General features: G+C 71.4%; 2 protein-coding genes across 5 annotated transcripts; both read left to right on the top strand.

Annotated features, from left to right (window-relative positions):
• The first annotated feature begins 122 nt into the window (after positions 1–122).
• SLC39A1 (solute carrier family 39 member 1) lies at positions 123–4,111 on the top strand. Of its 3 annotated transcripts, none has more exons than XM_076359841.1 (4): positions 123–704; positions 1,101–1,393; positions 2,181–2,311; positions 3,199–4,111. In XM_076359841.1, the coding sequence occupies exons 2-4, from the start codon at positions 1,201–1,203 to the stop codon at positions 3,826–3,828; spliced, it is 954 nt and encodes a 317-aa protein (XP_076215956.1). In that variant the 5' UTR covers positions 123–704; positions 1,101–1,200; the 3' UTR covers positions 3,829–4,111. The 3 variants fall into 3 exon arrangements, with proteins under 3 accessions (XP_076215956.1, XP_076215958.1, XP_076215957.1); XM_076359843.1 differs by lacking the exon at positions 123–704 and adding an exon at positions 795–939; XM_076359842.1 differs by lacking the exon at positions 123–704 and having other exon boundaries at positions 795–1,393.
• Positions 4,112–4,914: 803 nt separating this feature from the next.
• CRTC2 (CREB regulated transcription coactivator 2) lies at positions 4,915–17,179 on the top strand. Of its 2 annotated transcripts, XM_076359823.1 has the most exons (14): positions 4,915–5,085; positions 9,015–9,116; positions 9,471–9,589; positions 9,818–9,877; positions 11,572–11,640; positions 13,158–13,261; positions 13,528–13,557; positions 13,839–13,918; positions 14,100–14,149; positions 14,318–14,562; positions 15,188–15,636; positions 16,221–16,520; positions 16,628–16,802; positions 16,945–17,179. In XM_076359823.1, exons 1-14 carry the CDS (start codon positions 4,915–4,917, stop codon positions 17,151–17,153), a joined length of 2,163 nt encoding a protein of 720 aa, XP_076215938.1. In that variant the 3' UTR covers positions 17,154–17,179. The 2 variants fall into 2 exon arrangements, with proteins under 2 accessions (XP_076215938.1, XP_076215939.1); XM_076359824.1 differs by lacking the exon at positions 11,572–11,640.
• The last annotated feature ends 904 nt before the right edge of the window (positions 17,180–18,083 follow it).

Genomic DNA, 18,083 nt, shown 5'->3' with positions numbered 1-18,083 from the left:
GGTTCCGCGCCCCAACGCAGCGGGGACGGGCCCCGGTCCCGTCCCCCCGTCCCGTCTCCCCCCCCCCGCCCCGGTCCCCCACCTTGGTCCCCGGTTGCACGGCCGCCTCTGCCCCGGTCCCGGGGCCGCGGACCAGGATCTCCGGTATCCTGGGCCAACCCAGCCAAGTCCCACCCCCGGAGCCTTGCACCGGTAGAAGGGCCGGGCTCCCCGCCCCCGGTGTGGCCTGGGCCCCCGCCTCTACCGGGGTACCCGGCGGCAGCGGAGGGTCCGGGGGGGGGGGACGGAACGGGACACGGAGGACCCCGGGTTACCGGGGAGAGCCGGGCTGAGGCCGCCCCGGAACCGCGTCCCGGAGGCACCGGGGAGCAGCGAGCGAACGGTTCCGCGGGGGAACCGGGACCGGTCCCGGGGGGGCCGGTTGGCTGCAGCCGTCGGTGTGCTCCAGGCCCGGGTCGGTGCCCTCCCGGTAACGGGGCCCCGGGGCGGGACCGACCCGCCGCGGCGGAGCCGGACACGTGTGCGCGCCGCCGCGCGTTCCCGGCGCGGTGGCACGGCGCCCGGTTCTCTCGTTTCCTATTGGCCGCCACCCGCGTCACTCAGCGGCGGCCGTCGGGGTTTTCCGCGTCGCTATTGGCTGCGACGCGCGGTGCCGGCTCCGCCCTTTGGAACGCCGGGGACGCGCGGATCCAATGTAGCGAGCGGTGAGTGCGGGGGGGGGGGAACGGGACGGGGGGGGGACACCGGGACCGGGACCGGGACCGGGACCCTTGGAGCGGGACGGGGACCGGGTCCTCGATCCCAGTCCCCGATCCCGGTCCCGGGTCCCGGTCCCGGTCCCGATCCCGGTCCGCCAACTCCCTGTGCCGTTACCGGAGCGCTGCCCCGGGTCACCGCCCTCCCCGCGGCTCCCGGGGATCCCCCTCCCAAGCCTCCGCGGTGGGTCCCGGCCACCGAGGGCCCCGGGACGGGGCGGGGGGGAAATCGGTGCCGGCGGGAGGGGCGTGTGAGTCACCGGGGCCGGGAGGCGGCACCGGCGGCTCTGACGGTCCCGTCCCGTCCCGTCCCGTCCCGTCCCGTCCCGTCCCGTCCCGCCGTAGCTCCGGTTCGCCCCGGGGATGCGAAGCGCGGTCGAGGCGGCGGTGGGTCGGAGCTTCCCCCGCTGTAGGCGTTGAGCTCCCGCACCGAAGCCCGAACGGGATGGCGGCGGGAACCGGGGCCGGGGCCGGGGCCGGGGCCGGACCGGAGGAGCTGGCCTGGAGCCCCGGGACGGCGCCGCGCCCCCCGCCCGGCCTGGAGGCGAAGCTGGGCTCGCTGGTGCTGCTGCTGCTGCTGCCCCTCGCCTGCGGCCTCGCCCCGCTCTGCTGCTTTCGGCAGCCCCCGAGCTCCGCCGGTACGGGCGGCCCGGGCCCGGGGGGGTCCGGGAGGTCCGGGGGGTCCCGGGGAGTCTGGGGGTCTCAGGGGTCTGGGAGGGTCCGAGGCGTCTGAGGGATCCCGAGGGGCTCGGGGGATCCCGGGGGGTTCGGGGGGTCCTGGAGGGCCTGGGAGGGTCCGAGGGGTCTGAGGGATCCCGAGGGGCTCGGGGGATCCCGGGGGGTCCCGGGGGGTCCCGGGGAGTCTGGGGGTCTCAGGGGTCTGGGAGGGTCTGAGGGGTCTGAGGGATCCCAAGGGGCTCGGGGGGTCCCGGGGGTTCGGGAAGTCCCAGAGGGGTTCGGGGGTCTGGGGGATCCCAGGGGGTTCGGGGGGGTCCCAGGGGTTCGGGGGGTCCTGGAGGGCTTGGGAGGGTCTGGGGGGTCCCGGGGGTTTGGGGGGTCCCGGAGGGCCTGGGAGGGTCCGAGGGGTCTGGGGGATCCCGGGGGGCTCGGGGGGTCCTGGGGAGTCTGTGTGGGTCCAGGGAGGCCTGGGGGTGTCCCAGGAAGTTTGGGGGTCTCAGGGGTCTGTGGGGTCTCGGGGAGTCTGAGGGGGTCCAGGGGGCCTTGGGGTGTCTGGGGGTTCCTAGGGAGTCTGGGGGGGGGCCGGGGGTCTCAGGGATCTGGGGGGCCCTGGGGGTCCGTGACGGGCTGGGGACAGGCCTGTCACCTGGGACAGGGCTGACCCTGAAGGGTCCGGCGGTTCCCAGGGTGCAGGGCTGTGGTGGGGGTCTCAGCGGGGGTCTCATGCCCCACCCCCCCCCACCCCAGACGCCCGCAGCCCGGTGCTCAGCCTGGTGAGCTGCTTCGCCGGCGGCGTCTTCCTGGCCACCTGCCTGCTCGACCTCCTGCCCGACTACCTGGCCAGCATCGGCGCGGCGCTGGAGGGGCTGCACGTCACGGTGAGCCCCCAGCACCCCCCCCCCTGCCTTGGGGTCCTACCACCCGCCGGGGACCCTGCCTGGGGGGATCCCGGCTCTGCCCTGGGGGTTTCCCGGTGTCCTTGTCCCCGGGATGGGGATCAGGGTCAGCAGCTCCGGCTGGGTGTGGGGTGGGGGTGTCAGCTGTGCTGGGACAGCCGGGAGGGGACGGCCAGGGGGGCACAGCGGGGAGGGGGACGGCGGAGATGGGATGGAAGGGAGGGGGATGAGAGGATGGGATGGTGGGGAGGGGGCAGTGGGGACAAGACGGTGGGGACGGGACAGTGGGGAGGGGGACAGTTGGGACAAGACAGCGGGGAAGGGGACGGTGGGGATGGGGACAGTGGGGATGGGACAGTGTGTGTGGGGGGCAGCAGGGACGGGGACAGTGGGGATGGGGACAGTGGGGAGGGGGACAGTTGGGACAAGATGGTGGGGATGGGACGGTGGGGAAGGGGACAGTGGGGGAGCGGATGGAAGGAACGGGATGGTGGGGATGGGATGGTGGGGATGGGGACAGTGGGGGAGGAGATGGAAGGAATGGGACAGCGGGGAGGGGGGACGGCGGGGACGGGGACGGCGGGGACGGGGGACAGCGGGGACGGGGACAGCGGGGACGGGGACAGCGGGGAGGGAGCTGGCAGGGCCGGGCTGGTGGCGGCGGAGCAGCCGGGAGGGGCCGGGCCAGCCGGGAGGCCCTCGTGTCCCGCCGTGACTCATGGAAAGATCCTCCCTCCCGGTGGCTTCCCGGCAGCCACCGCCTCCGGCTTCCTTCCCCCAGGGCCGGCGGCGCAGGCAGGGCCGGGCGCAGGCAGGGCCGGGCGCAGGCAGGCCCTGAGCCCCCTTTTCCCCCCCCCCTCCCCTCACAGCTGCAGTTCCCCCTGCCGGAGTTCATCCTGGCCATGGGCTTCTTCCTGGTGCTGGTGCTGGAGCAGGTCGCGTTGGCGCAGCGGGAGCCGTCGTCCGTCCCGGAGGAGACGCGGTCTCTGCTTCCCACCGGCTCCATCCAAACCCCTTCGCCGCAGCCCCCAGCTCCCGGCGCCCGGGGCGCCGTTCGCGCCGGGTTGTTGGTGCTGGCGCTGGCGCTGCACGCCGTGCTGGAGGGGCTGGCGCTGGGGCTGCAGGAGGCGGAGGGGGCCGTGCTGCGCGTCTGCCTGGCCCTGCTGCTGCACAAATGCGCGGTGGCCTTCAGCCTGGCGCTGAAGCTGCTGCGGGGTCGCCTGCGCCCGCCGGCGGTAGTCGCCTGCTTGACGCTCTTCGCCATGATGTCACCCTTGGGCGTGGGGTTGGGGACGGCGGTGGCGGCGGCGGGCGCGAAGCCGAGGCAGCGGCTGTGCCGGGGGGTGCTGGAGGGGTTGGCGACTGGGACCTTCCTCTACATCACCTTCCTGGAGATCCTGCCTCAGGAGCTGGGGGTCCCCCAGCATCGCGTCCCCAAGGTCATCCTGCTCCTCGCCGGCTTCGCCCTCGTCACCGCCATCCTCTTCATCAAGATCTGAGGCACCCCCCTCCCCCTTCCCCGGGGGGGGGGGGGATTCCCTGCGCCCCCCCCCCCGCCGCAGGACCCCGGGCAAGGGGGTTCCCCTCTGCACCCCCTCCTCCATGCAAGTGCCAAAGTGCTGCTCCGGGGGCTGTCTCAGCCCCCCCCCCCCCCCCCCCCGCACCTCAGGGTGGGGGGGGTCTGCCGGCGGGGGCCCCCCTCCCGGGCACTCCCCGTGCCTCAGTTTCCCTGTCTGCACAGGGGGAACGGTGCTGGCCCCCCCCCCCCGCGGGACCCCCAGCGGGGGGGGCGGGGGGGGGAGTGTGTCATCATCGTCTGCCCCCTCCCACCCCCCCCCCCAACACCCACAAGTGCCCTTACAGCGTGGGTGGGCGCCCTGGGGTGCGCAGCCCCGGCCCCCCCCGAACGGGGGGAGGCGTCGAATGAAGCGAATAAAGGACTGACCTGATGGTGCTGCCTCTGCCTGGGATGGGGGGGGGGGGGGGGGGGGCGTGACACTGGGGGGGGGTGTCACAGCGCCCAGGGGGGACCCACAGTGTCGTGCCCCCCCCCCCGCCGCCGGGTCTATATGGGTTGGGGGGGGTCCAGGCCCCCCCAGTGTTGGGGGGTGGGTGGGGTCTGCTCTGTTCCCAGCCGGAGGGGGGGGGGAGCCTGCTGTACCCCCTCCCAGCTCTAACCCCATGCAGCGTTACCCCCCCCCCCCCCCCTTCCCGGGCCCCCCCGTTGTGGTGCCCCCCCCGCCCCACGCAGCCCGGCCCCCCCCCCCCCCCGCCGTTACCGCCCTCGCCCCGCCCCCAGCCCCGCCCCATCCCCGGGGGGAGGGCGGAGGCCGCGCGGTGCACGCCGGGAGTTGTAGTCGGGCCCGCCCTCCCCACCCCGCGCACCGCGGGGAGGGGGGGAGAGGCCGGGGACTCCGTTTCCCGGCGGCCCCTGCGGGCGCGCCGCGGGGTCTGCTGGGAGCTGTAGTCCCCCGCCGCCCCGCGGCCCAGCGGCGGCGCCCGGCCCGCGGACTCCCCGCCCCAGCCTGCCCCGCGCGGCAGCGGCGGCGGCGGCGGCGGCGGCCGGAGCGGCCCGAGCAGGGAAGATGGCGGCGGCGGGCGCGGGGGCCGGGCCCGGGCCCGGTGCGGGTTCCTCGGCCGGTGCCGGTGCTTCCAACCCGCGGAAGTTCAGCGAGAAGATCGCGCTGCAGAAGCAGCGGCAGGCGGAGGAGACGGCGGCCTTCGAGGAGGTGATGATGGAGATCTGCTCCACCCGGGTGAGCAGCGCCGCCGCGGCCTCCCCCCGCCGGATGCGCGACGGGCCCGGGGGGGGCCGGGCCGGGCCCGGGAGCCGTGTGAGGGGCTGGGGGCTGGGGGGGCTGGGGGCTGTGAGGGGGTCGGAGACTGAGTGGAGGCCTCGGGGGGGGGGGGGCGGTTAGAGGGGGCCGGGGGCTGTGAGAGGGATGGGGGGGCCGCGGGGGTGCGGGGGGCTCGGGGTTCGGGGGGGGGGGGCGTTCGGGGGTGCGGAAGGAGGGGGGGGGTTCTCGTGGGGCCGGAGACAGGGTGGGGTGGGGGGGGGTCAGGAGGCGCAGAGGGAGTGTGTGTGTGTGTGGGGGGGGCTCAAGCGGGTGCCCGGAGGGGCCGGGGCGGGGGGGGGGGGTTGAGGTTTGGGGGTGCAGAGGAGGTGGGACTGGATGGGGCATCACCCCGAGGCTTGGGGGTGGGTCGGCATTTGGGGTACTGGGGGGTGAGGGGGGGCCGGGAAGGCCCCCCCCCCCCCGAGAAACGCCCCTTCTCCGGGCACCCACCTGCACCCTGCTTCTCCTTCCCCCGGGTTTATTTTGATTTATTTAAATTTTATTTTTTTTTTTTTTTTTTTCCGGCTGCGGGTTTTCCGGCGAGGGTTCGCACGTGGCTCGCTCCGGCCCGTGGCCGCCGTGCGTGGGTCCCGGCGCGCGCCGTGCGCCTCCTCCGCTTCCGAGCGTGCGCGCGTGTGTGTGTCCCGGCGACCGGGTGGAAAAAGCGACTCGCCACCTGCGGCACCTGAGAGTTTGCTGGGGTTCTCGCCGGGGTTCTCGCCGGGGGGGCGAGGAGCCGATCCCCGTGCCCACGGCTCTGGGACGGGCTCCCACCGCGTCGCGGCCCTGCCGTCGCCTCTGCCGGGCCATCCTCCACCGGCCCCGGGGCTCGGAGCAGGGGGGGGGGTGTCTGTCCCTGAGCACCAGGGACCCTCAGGGGGGTGGGGTTGGTCCTTCCAGCTGATGCGGCGGATGCTTCATCCCTGGAGACGCTTAAATTTAGCTTGGCCGGAGCCTGAGAAAACGCAGCGTTGGGAGCGCGGGTGAGCGTGCCGGATCCGAGCCGGCAAAACTGCCCCGCTCGGCGGCTTCTGGGCGAGTCGTCGTCCCCCACAGGCCGAGGGCTTCTCAGAGGGACCCTCGGTGGCAGGAGGGCTGCTCTGGGGTGCCGGGGGCTGGCGGCGGAGCGGGGAGGCCGAGAACGCCACGGCGCGTCTCCAGGAGCCTGGTTTCCCCGGGCGGGGGAAGCCGTCGAGAGGAGACGGTCGGCTCCGGTTCGCGTTTCGCTCTGCGCCGGCCCGGCGGAGTCGGCAGGGATAGCGCGGCCGTATGCCAAGACCAGGGTTTGGCCAGATTTCAGCTCCCGGAGAGGCGGGTTGTGCCAACCCCGGCGATGGGGCTCTGCAGTGCCGCGGATCGCTGTGCCGGCAGCCGCGGGGTCCGGCAGCCAGCGTCGTCCTTCCTGTCGGAGATAGGGGATGGATGAGCGAGGGGAGAGGAGAGGCTCTTCCAGGTGACGGGGACCGCTGACGGGGAGGCTCGTATGTCACCCTGCACGTGGGGTCGGCGGGACTGGGAGAAGAGGGGAGCAAAATCCATCAGACCTTTAAAAAAAGGGGGTGTTTGGGTCGGAGAGCCCCGCTGGCACCCCGGGTCTGGCGAGGCAGCGGTGACCCGACATCCACGGAGCCGAGGCTGTCGCCGGGAAGGTGACGGGGACAGGATCCCCCCTGACCCCGAGGGAGTGACGTGCGGCTCCCGTCCCCAGCAGGTGGGCCGGGCTCCCGAGTGGGGACATCTCTCTGGAGGTTTTGTCCCCTCTTTCGCTGGGATGGCAGGCAGGAGCCGCGACCTGCGCATCGCCGGTGAGTTTGGGAGTGGGCTGGAGCCTCCTGCACCGTGTTTGCACAGTAAACAGCTGGTTAATGTGCAGCAAAGCTTGGGGGGGAGAGGCAGCAGGACTGTCCTCCCCGCTAATCCCTGCCCCGGGACGCTCCCTCCGGGAGTTTGTTCCCCACACGTGGGACCGGCAGCCCTGGAAAGGCGCAGAGCTGCGTGACCTGGGACAGGAGCTGGTCCCGAGGGGGGGGGTCCCGGCCCCGTGGGTCCCCTCCATCGTTGCCCACGGGCGAGGAGCTGGCAGCGGCCGTCGCGCCGGCAGCTTGGTGCCCCTCACGGGCGCCTCCGTTTCGTGGCTCCTCGCCTGGGGGAGAGGCTTCCGCCCCCCGTCAGCACGGCTCGGGGGGGGGCTGCTGCCCAGCTCTGGGGTGCCCCGCTCCCTCCCCGGGGATCTAGCGGCCCCTCGAGCTTTGCTTCGTGTTTCCTGGAGTTTTTTCTGGCCGCTTGTGAGCTGCTGCCTGATTTCGGCCTCGTCTGGCTCTGCCGGCTCCCGCAGGGACCCTGGCTCGGAGAACAGAGCAGGATCCCAAGACCTTAAGCCCCGGCGCAACTCCTCGCACTAATCCTGCAGTGCCAGCGCAGCCAGCTGTTGACTAAATCTCCCGTTTTTTTGGTTGTTTTTCTCTTTTTTCCCTGGATCTGGATTTCGCTGGTCTTAAGCTTGGGAATTTGCTGTCGCAGGTTTCCCGGCTGCAGCCTGTTTCCGAGCTGCTTTTTGTGCTTCATCTCCTCTTTCCCCGGGGTTTGTCCAGGACCGACGAGCGCTGGCGCTGGCCGATGCGTGGGGCTGCTCGGGGAGCCCGCCGAGTCAGAAGGGAAAGTGGATTCGTGTGCGCTTGGCCTTGGGTCGGTGGATTTAGATCGGGGAAACTCTCCTTCCCCGGTGGGATGCCGGAGCCGGGGAATGGGACGTCCCTTTGTGCCGGAGGGGATGATGGGGGGCCGTGCCCTTTCCCGGGATGCGGGCAGCAAAGCGCCTTCCCGCTGCCGTCGGGATGAAGAAGCCTGCGTTGCTCATGGCGGGTCGAACCCCTGCCCGGGTCGGCTGCGGGCAGGCTCCTGCCTGCGGGACCGGGGCAGGAGCGGGCTTTCGGGGCCGGCTCAAGTGCTGGTGCTGCCCCGGGACCCCGTCTCTCCTCTGCTGTGGGGTTTTCCTCCGCCGGGGGGGGGGGGGGCGGGTGCCCAGACCCGGTTATCTCCCGTCTGCGGTTTGCCGTGACTCCTTCCCTCGGCCTTGAGCGGCACCGGGAGCCGGCGGGCTGCCATGCCGTGCTGAGCAGGCAGCCCTTCCTGCTCGCCCTGCTGGAGTCCCGACTCCAGGCTAGGATCTTCCCCGGTTTTTGGGCTGCGGCACTGACGTTGCCGACGGCCACGGGACTGTCTTCGGTGTGGACGAGGCGCTTGCTGGAAAACCCAGCACCTCCGGATCGAAGGGGACGGGCTGGTGCGCTGACTGCCGGTGCCCGGGGGGCCCAGAGCCCTCTCGGGTGGGCACGGGGGCTTCGGCTGTTCAGGGGGGAGCAGGGCTGGGCTCAGCCTTTGCTCCGGGGACGGGGGTGTCGCAGCCTGTGGGAGAGACGTGGCTTTCCCCGTTCCCGGCCGCTAAACCCAGCGGGGGCTCAGCATCCTTCCTGCACCGCAGCACCCACGGAGGGAGGAAAGTCCCTTGCGGGGCCTCCTCTGTGCTCAGTGGCTTTGAAGCGGAGAGGTACCGGGCACCTCGAGCCTTCCTGGCCCGTTCCTGCGCGGTTCCTGAGGCCGACCGGCTCGGACATGCCTCGCTCGGGAGCCACCTCCTCCCGTGGGACAACCCGGGGGCTCGATACCGTGGTGTGGGACAAGCTTGGGGCTCGGCTGCAGGAGGGGAGGGCATGGGGATGACCCGCCGGCACGGGGACGGAGATGTCTCGGGTGTAACGAGGCAGTTCGGAGGAGCCCCAAGCACCCCCGGGGTGCCTGCTGGCCCCCCCCCTGACCTGCCTCCCCCCCCCCTCCCCACCCCTTCCCAGCTGCAGGCACAGAAGCTGAGGCTGGCGCACAGCCGGGGACCCTACTACAGCGGCTCCCTGCCCAACGTCAACCAGATCGGCAGCGGCGTCTCCGACTTTCAGGTGAGCAGCGCCCGCTCCGCCGGCCGGGGACTGCCTTGGGGGGCAGGGGGGGTGGTTCTGGGGGGGCTGTCCCCCCCCCGTGGCACAGCGGCTGCCGCCCTCAGTGCCTTGGGGAGGGGGGTCAGGACTCAGGGTGGGCGTCGGGGAGGAGGACGACGAAGAGCCGCGGCGCGGGCTGCTGTTGGGGACAGATGGGGACAAGGGGATGTTCTCCTCTAATCGCCTTGCCTGGCCCCAGCTCCGTCCCCCCCGGCAGTGCTGCCAGCCGTGGGGGCAGTTGAGGAGGGCTGATCCCGAGACCCCTTCCCTCGCAGACGGGCGGTGGGCTCACCCCGGTGTGTCTCCTCCCCGCAGGGCCCTTTGCACTCGCCGCTGGACTCCACGCGCAGCACCCGGCACCACGGCCTGGTGGAGCGTGTGCAGCGCGACCCGCGCCGGATGATGTCCCCCCTTCGCCGATACGTCCGACAGATATCCTTTATTCCCGTTCCCTCCTGCCCCACCGGCGGGGGCGGGCAGCCTTTTCTCCTGCCGCTGGGGCTCCTGCCCTGATCCCAGTGCCCCCGGTGCTCGTCTCTTTGGGATTAGCGAGCATTAGCACCGCGTGCTGCCCTGGCCTGTCTGCGGGGTTGCGTTAGGTGCCTGCACGCCGGCCGCTCAGCCCCTCGCTCTCCGTTTGGCCCTTAACATGCCTCTCACATCGACAGCTCTCCCTACGGACCGACCTACCTGTCGCCTCCGCCCGAGCCCAGCTGGAGGAGGTAAAGACACCCCCCCCCCCCGCCCCCCGTTTTCTTGGCTCCCGGCACTTGTTTCCCAGGTGCTGGTTTCCAGCCCGCTGCCTCCCCGTGTCTGCGGGGTCGCTGGAGCCCCGGGGCTTGCTCTGTGTTAAAGAGCACCCGGAGGTTTGGAAACGGGCAGGCTGGCCGGAGCCCAGGGCGGGAGAGTCCCTCGCACCCGGCAGCCCTCCCGGGAGGATTTACACGGCTTCCCTTACCAGTCTGCGGGGGACAAACCGGACCTGGGGGTCGGGGGGGGGCAGAGGGGAACGCTGAGATGCTGGGAGTGGGGCTGGGAGGTCTTCCCACCTCTCTGATTTCGGGTGCTGCCTGCAACCGTCCCACGGGGGGGGGGGATTTTTAAGGAGGAACGATTTCATCGTGCCCAAAAAAGCCAGCTCCGGCACGCGGGGCGGCATCTGCCTGCTGTGGCAGTGGGAAAGAGGGATCCTGCCCGAGGTGAATCACCGGGCGGCCGAGCCCCTGCGTGCTCCGGCTCTTGAGCCCGGGGGCCCCCGGTGAGGACGGGGCTGGCTGGCCAAGCCTGAGTGCGCCCCGAGCGTCGGCTCCATCCCGTGGAGGTCCCGGTGAGCTGTGGCTCTTGTGCAGGAGCCGTTCGGGCTGAGCTCGGCGCGGCTCAGCCCTTTCAGAGGTTGCTCGGGGCTCCTGGGCTTTATTTTCAAGGCTGCCCTTCCTTTGAAGTGCTGTGCTCAGCACAGCTCTCCTTCCCCGGCCCGAGGACCGTTCTCCCAGGGAGACTCGTTGCCGATGTTCCTGCCGTGTCCGTGCCGCGGGTGTCCGTGCCGCGGGTGTCTGGCGCAGCTCGGCTGCCGTCTCGGTGCGCTGGGAGCCTGAGGGGCCGTGTGTGCCCCTTCTCCCCAACCCGGTGGGGACGCCAGCGGCGGCAGGTGCCGGGTGGCAGCCCTGGGTTGTGCCGCACGACGCCGGGGCTCTGCTGGAGGTTCATGTTGTGTCTTGCACTTTGTCCCCCGCGATGAGCCTCGGCGCCGGTCAGTCCAGAGCGTGAGGGCCGCGGCCCCGTCCCCCGGCACATCTTCCCCCATCCCGTCCTGTCCAAGCCTGGCCGTTGGGTGCCCTCTCTGCCGTCCCCCCTGACCACCCAGGGCAAAGCCTTGGTTTTGTTCCCCGAAAGAAGAGGTTGTGTCAAAACCTCCCCGCAGCGAGCATAGCCGCCCTCCCCGCAGGATTTTGGGCTCTGGGGAGCCGTCCCCAGGAGCATCTCGCTGCGAATCCCGCTGCAAATTCCTCGTCCCAGGCTCCGGGGGGCACTTCCATCCGTCATCCAAACGGGTGCTTTCACAGGAACCTCAAGATTGAAACAATCTTGGCTGCGGGCCGCGCGGGCCGGGCTAGTGGCCGTGTTTTTGGGTCTCCGAGGCCGAGCCGCCCATCTCCGCGGTGTCTGGGCTGCGGGCAGAGGGCTAAGGCAGGGAATAGGGTGAGGATGTGACGGATCAGCCCCGAGCCGGTGTCGAGGGGTGTCCCCCCGGAGCCGGTGGAGATACCCCGGCTCGGCCGTGCAAGGCAGCGAGCTGTCTGCCTCCTCCTGCTGCCCTTGGCCTCCCCACCGCTAATCCTCCCTCTCGTGGGGCAGTGCTGCCCTGCGCCCCCTCCCTCGCCCCCCCCAAGTAACCCTGCTGTTTCTCCTCACAAAGGACCATGCCCTGGGGTAACTTTCCTATGGAGAAAGGACATTTGTTTAGGCTGCCGTCGGCTCTCAACAGGTGAATGATTTTTTTGATTCCGTTTTCTCTCTCTCCCTGTCTCTAAGCCAGGCTCCAGCCCTTCCCCAGGACCCCCAGGGTGGGCACGGCCCTGGCTGTAGCAACTCCAGTCCCCCGGGAGAAGGGAAGGGGTCTCCAGGCTGCCCCGGCCGCTGAACGGGGGGGACCCCGGGGAGGAGGTGGCCCTGCGCGGCCTGGGCTTGGTGCAGCCCTCGTGCCTCCGCGGGCTGCGTGATCCCGCAGCCGCTCTTGAGCTCCCCGAGGAGCTGCTTTTGGGGGCACGGGGCTCCTGGATGAAGGGCAGGGTGTCCCCCAGGGCTGCCCTGGCTCGGTGCTGGCTCCCGGGGCGAGGACCTGGCTCTGCCCGCTGCCACGGCCGCTCGGTTTCACCCCGGCACGGCACAAGGAGCGGGAGCCAGCGCAGCCCCGGGGGATCGGGCCACCTCTCGGGAGCCCAGCGAGGTGACAGAGCAGCGGGTTCCCCGTGGGGTTTGAGCCCGCGGTCGGGCTTGGGCACAGGGAGGAGCTGCCCCTGTCGGCCCCGGAGAGCCATGGCTTTGCCCCGCAGGGGCCGGGGTGGCTTTGGGGTCGTCCCCTTCCCCGGGCTGGGGCACAGCAGGGTCTCGGCAGGGTGAGCCGGGGCTCGGGGCCGGCACGTCGCTGATGCTGCTGGCGGCAGTCCCCGCTCCGCCTCCCTTGGGCCGTGCGGAGAGCGGTGCCGGCACCTCCCGGAGCTCAGTGCCGGCGGCGGGGCCCTGGCAGTGCCGCGGGCGGGTGCCCAGCGCTCCCCGGCTGGGCCCCGCGCGGGAGGGGGCTGCGTCCCATGGGCGGCGGGGGGGGGGGGAAGCTTCCTGCCTCCCAGCTGCGCCGCAGCTGAACAATATCCCCCTTGTGCGGTCCCAGGGATGCATCGTTAGCTTGAGCAGCCTTTTCCCAGCCCCTCCCCGCGCTCATCTGCTTCAGACCAAACTAATTGGGAACACAATGGGTGTAATATCCCCGAGTCCTCTGCCCCCAGCACCCCCAGGGCCCCCGGGGGAGCCCGTCTTCCCCCGTGCCAGGGGTGGCGAGGGCTCCGGGGTCTTCGCTGTGGTGGCGGAGCCGTCTCTCGGAGGAGACGGGGCCGGAGCAAGCCCCAGCGTGTCTGGAAGCGCAGGGCGAGGGACCCCACTAGAGCGTCGCGTGGGGAGGGGAGGGCAGGGCTGGCGGAAGGGGACGGGGTCCCCACAGAGCCCCTTGGCATCTGCTTCCAGGGCTCGCCCTGGGCACGGCGAGCGTTGGACACGGAGGGCTTTGAAGGAGACGGTTGTTCCTCCAGCGAAACCCTGCCTGTTCTCCTTCCCTTCCTCCCCCTCCTCTTCCCCTTTTTTGTCTGCTGCCCTGGCCATGCTCTTGCCCGCCGCCCTGAGGCCGGGGCTGATCGTGGGGGGCTGTCACAGCAGCAGGCTCTAAACGGGGTGGGGGGCGAGGGCCGAGCCCGGGGCCCGTCTGACGATCACCTTTCCTTTCCCAATTAGAACAAATTCCGACTCGGCGCTTCACACGAGCGTGATGAACCCCAACCCCCAGGACGCGTACCTGGGTCCCTCGCAGGGCGCCCCGCCGCCCGGCCGCCGGAGCGGTGAGTGTCCCCTCCCTCTGCACCCCGCTTTCCCCAGCGGGACCCTGCCGCTTCCCACCTCCACCCGGCTGCCTTGGGACCCCCCGGGGCCCCTTCCGCCCCTCGAGAGCTCTTGGGGACGGACGGACGGATGACACACCACGTGGAGCCCCGTCCTTCCGCAGCGGGGTCATGCAGCAGCCCCCCCTGCCCTTCCCGCCTTCGCTCCGCGGTGCTGGCCGATGTCCCCCGTGTCCCGCCGCTAACGGTCGCCTCCTCTCTTGCAGGTTTTCTGGACGGGGACGCGGACAGTAAAGGTGAGCGCCTGCCCGCGCCCGGCAGCGTGGCACCGAGCCCGGCACGGACCCGCGTCTGTCCCCCGTCCCCCCCCCACCCCCCCCCTCCACCTTGCAGTCTGCAAAGAGTCGGGGCAGCGGGTGGGACGCGGGGGGCCGGTGGCCGGGGACCCCTCTCTGTGGTGGGGTGGGTCTGTAACGCCCCACTTGTGACCGGTCGGTGCCCCCAGGGTGGATGCGGGTGGGCCGTGCCGCTCTCCCCGCGCTGACCCTCTGCTCTCCCCCCCCCAATCCCTCGCCAGTGTTTCTTTTCCAAGTGCCTCCCATCGAAGAGACCTTCGACGACAACAAGCATTCGCTGAAGCCCTGGGACACCAAAAAGGTGGGTGCAGAGGCAGGAGAGCGAGGAAGTCACCCCTGCGTCCCCCTGCCCAGGCCGGGTGTTGCGGCACGAGGGTGGCTCTGCCTCCTTCCCGCCCTCAAACCGCGGCTGGCCCAGGGGTTGGGGGAAGCGCGGGTTCGGCATCCCGGCCTCGCTTCATTCCTCCTCTTTGATTTCGCAGCTCTCCTCGTCCTCGGCCCGTCCGCGTTCCTGCGAAGTCCCCGGGATCCAGTAAGTCCCGGGCTGGGCAGCCCGAGCCCACGGGCGGCTGCGGAAAAGGGGCTGGAGCCGGGGTGGGGATGGGGGGGGGGGGGAGGGCCGGGCCTGCTGGGGAGGGAGATGCTGGAGGAGGCAGCGGCGTTCCCATGCTGAGCGTGTCTCTTCCCCCACTTCCCCCAGCATATTTCCATCCCCGGATCAGCCTGCCAACGTCCCCCTCATCCCCTCGGCCCTCAACACGGGCGGCTCCCTTCCCGACCTCACCAACCTGCACTTCCCCTCCCCGCTGCCCACCCCCCTTGATCCGGACGAGACCGCCTACCCCAGCCTGAGCGGGGGCAGCAGCACCGGCAACCTGGCCAACACCATGACGCACCTGGGCATCAGCGGCAGCATGGGACTGGGGACGGGCTACGACTCGCCAGGTGAGGGCTGGCCCCGTCCTGCCGCCGCCGGCGGGCAGGGAGATGCTGAAGCCGACGGCCCCGGGCTGGCTGGATCAGCCACCGAGACTCGCGAGGCCGGTGCGGGGAGCCGAAAGAGGTTCCCCCGTGGTGGGGAGCCGAAAGAGGATCCCCCGTGGTGGGGAGCCGCCTGCGGCGAGTGCTCGGTGGGGCCGGGGGAGATGGGAAACAACCCCCCCCACCACCACCCTGGCCGGCATCCCAGGGCGATCCCGGCCTGGGACGGGGATGCCGCAGCCTGGGAGCAGGGTGGGGAGAGCTGCGGGGTCCGACGGCATCAGGGGGTTCCATGGGGGTGTGGGATGGTGGCCCCGGCGGGGAGCCCGCCGCCCGGCCCCGCTCCTGCCCCGGCACCCTCCGCTTGCCGAGCCGGAGCATCCTGCGCCGCCGCCGTTCCCGTTCCTGGGGGGTGTGTGCGTGTGTGTGTGTGTTTCTGTCTCTTGTCTCCATCGTTTTGGTCGCCTCCGTCACCTTCCATCCCACCCGGGGGCAGACGGGGAGCCCTGGCCCGGCCCGGGGAGGAGAACCTGGGGCGTGGGGCGATTCCGTGGGTAACGGTGGTGTCTCTTCTTTTTTGTCCCCACAGGACTTACCTCACCTATGCAGAGCTCCCTGAGTAACCCGTCCCTGCAGTCCTCGCTTAGCAATCCCAACCTCCAGGCCTCCCTGCGAAGCCCCTCGCTCCAGTCCTCCCTCAGCAACCCCTCGCTCCAATCCTCCCAAAGCAGCTCCTCCATCCCTTCCTCGCTCTCCAACCAGTCCCTGCCCTCCTCCCTCTCCTCCTCGCTCAGCAACCCCTCCCTCCCCACGTCCCCCCGCAGCCAGCCCATGCAGTCCTCCCCCAGCAACCCCAGCCTGCCCTCCGGCTTGAGCGGCTCTTCCTACGCCCCCATGGTGCAGGCGTCCATAAACACCTCGCCCCGCCGACGGGTCCCGCTCAGCCCCCTCACCCTCCCAATGGGTGGCGACTCCAGAAGGCAGCACCCCAAACAGTTCTCACCAACAATGTCACCCACATTGTCCTCCATCACCCAGGTATGCATGGTCCCATCGCCCGCGCCGGCCCCGCGCCGCGCGCTCGCCTCCCGTCTCTCCTCCCACAACTTCTCTCTTGTCTCGTTTTTCCATCCTCATCTCAGCCACACGCCAGGGAAGCCCCTCGCCCCCCCCCCATCCCCCCCCCCCCACCCCTTCCCCGTCCCAGCCCGCGGACCCCTCCCCGCCGGGAGGGAGCTCTGTGCGGTTGGGGATGGGGTGGGGGGGGTGGGGTGGGGGGGACGACGCCACGCCGCGGCGTGTCCCAGACGGGGCTCCCCCACCCCCCCCACCCCCCCCCCCCCCGGGTTCCCGCTCCGGAGGGGGGGGAGCCCAGCCCGCGGCGGGTGCTGGGTGCAGGGTTTCGGCGCCAGGTGCTGCCGACGGGGCTGAAATTCGGGGTCTCCCGGATCGCCGGGGGTCTCCTCGACCCGCTGCCGGTGCCGAGGGATGCACCGGAGGCTGGCGGAGACGGGGGGGGCCACCGGGGCACTGAGCAGAGGGGCCGGATCCTGGCGGGCGCTGGGGTGGGTGCAGGCTGACACCCCCCCTCCCCCCCCCCCTTTTCTCCGCTCTCTCCGCAGGGGGTGCCCCTGGACACCAGCAAGCTGCCGGCCGACCAGCGGCTCCCGCCGTACTCCTACAGCCAGCCCGGCCTGCTCCTGCAGTCCCAGCCGAGCCAGAAAGCCCTGCACCAGCCCGTGCAGTCCCCCCCGCAGCCGGCACTGCCCCCCGCCCCGCCGACGCGGCCCCCGCCGCCGAGCGGGGCCGCGCAGCGCCCGTACGCCCCCCAGTACCAGCCTAACGCCTCCCTGCAGCAGCAGCAGCAGCAGCAGCAGCAGCAGCAGCTGGGACAGCCCCTGAGCGACTTCGGCTTGGGCAGCGTGAGTGCTCCCGGGATGGGGACGCTTTTGGGGGGGGGGGGGGAATACGGGACAGTGAGGGGGGACAGCAGGGATATTTGCCCCCCGTAACCCGCCTCTCCCCGCAGTTCGAGCAGTTCGGGATGGGGGAAAGCCCCACCGGTAACAGCGGTGGCTTCGCCGAGGAGCTGGGGAGCCTGAGCTACCCCCCAACCGAGGGCACCTACGACCCCCACGTCCTCAACCGGCAAAACCTGAGCAACTGCAGCCGCCACGGCCCCATCCCCAACATCATCCTCACAGGTGGGTGGGCAGGGGGGCACCGGCAACCCCCCCTCCGGGGAGCGGGACCTCACGGGAGGGGGGTGCTGAACCCTGAACACACACCCCCCCCGGTCCCCCCACCCCGTTCCGCCCCCTGCCCCCCCCCCCCCCCCCCCCGTAGGGGATTCTCCCCCCGGCATCTCCAAGGAGATCGCGACGGCGCTGGCCGGCGTCCCCGGCTTCGAGGTGGACGCGGCGACCTTGGGTCTGGAGGAGGATCTGAAAATCGAACCCCTCACCCTGGACGGACTGAACATGCTGAGCGACCCCTACGCCCTCCTCACCGACCCGGCCGTGGAGGACTCCTTCCGCACCGACCGCCTCCAGTGAGGGGCCGGGGGCTCCGCCAGCACCCCCGCCCGCGGACCCCCGCCTTCCCCCCCCCCCCCCCCCAACCTCCGGACCCCTCTCCGATTCCCCCCCCCCCTTCTTTCACTTTTTTTTGAGGGGGGGTGTTGTTTTTTCCTTTTCCCCGGTAAAACGGTGGGGTCACCGCCGGCTCCCTCCCCGGAGAACGGGGCCGGGGACGCCGGAGCCGGTAGGAAGCCGGGGCGGCGGTGGGGGGGGGTGGGGGGTGGGCAGCGGGGGACGCGAGCCAGGCGCTTTCCGGCCCCCACGGCACCCCCAAACCCGGCGGAGAGGGGGCTCCCGTCCCCCCCGGGGGCGGCTGTACATAACCCCATAGGTAGAGACCCCCGGGGTGGGGGGGGGCAGGCGGGGGCCGCTTCTATTTTTATTTTTATTTTTTTTTTTTTCTGGCTAATCATCATGTTTAAGGAGAAATCCCGCTCCCCCCCCCCTCAGCTGCGCCCCGTATGTACCCCCAGCCTCCCCCCCCCCTTTACCCAGCTGCCGGGGACCCGCGGGACGTGTAGAAAGCACTTGTAACTTTGCCCCCTCCTCCCCCCGTCCCCCCCCTCGTCCCCCCCAACCCAGGGGAGAGCGGGGGGCCCCGTCTGCGGGCGGGGGGGGACCTGGGGCCCCAGGACCCGCGTTCCCCCCCTACCCGGGAGGGAGCCAGAGTGATTTATTATTATTATTTTTTAAAATATATTATATGTTAATTAAATGCCCCCTGTGACGGCGTGTGGCTGATTTTGGGGGGGGGGGGGCAGTGCACACCCCCCTCCCCCCCCCCTCCCGCCCTGGGGTGAGGCTTGGGGGGAGCCCCTGAGCTCCTGGGCCTCCCTAGGGGGTTTTGGGGGGCACGGGGGGGGGGGTTCAGCTGCTCCAGCCCCCCCCCCCGCCCTGCCAGGCTCT

This window comes from Aptenodytes patagonicus, chromosome 26, assembly GCF_965638725.1.
Source record: "Aptenodytes patagonicus chromosome 26, bAptPat1.pri.cur, whole genome shotgun sequence".
Lineage (NCBI taxonomy): Eukaryota > Metazoa > Chordata > Aves > Sphenisciformes > Spheniscidae > Aptenodytes > Aptenodytes patagonicus.
The sequence above is the reverse complement of the archived record's forward strand: the minus strand, read 5'-3'. Positions and strand labels throughout refer to the sequence as shown.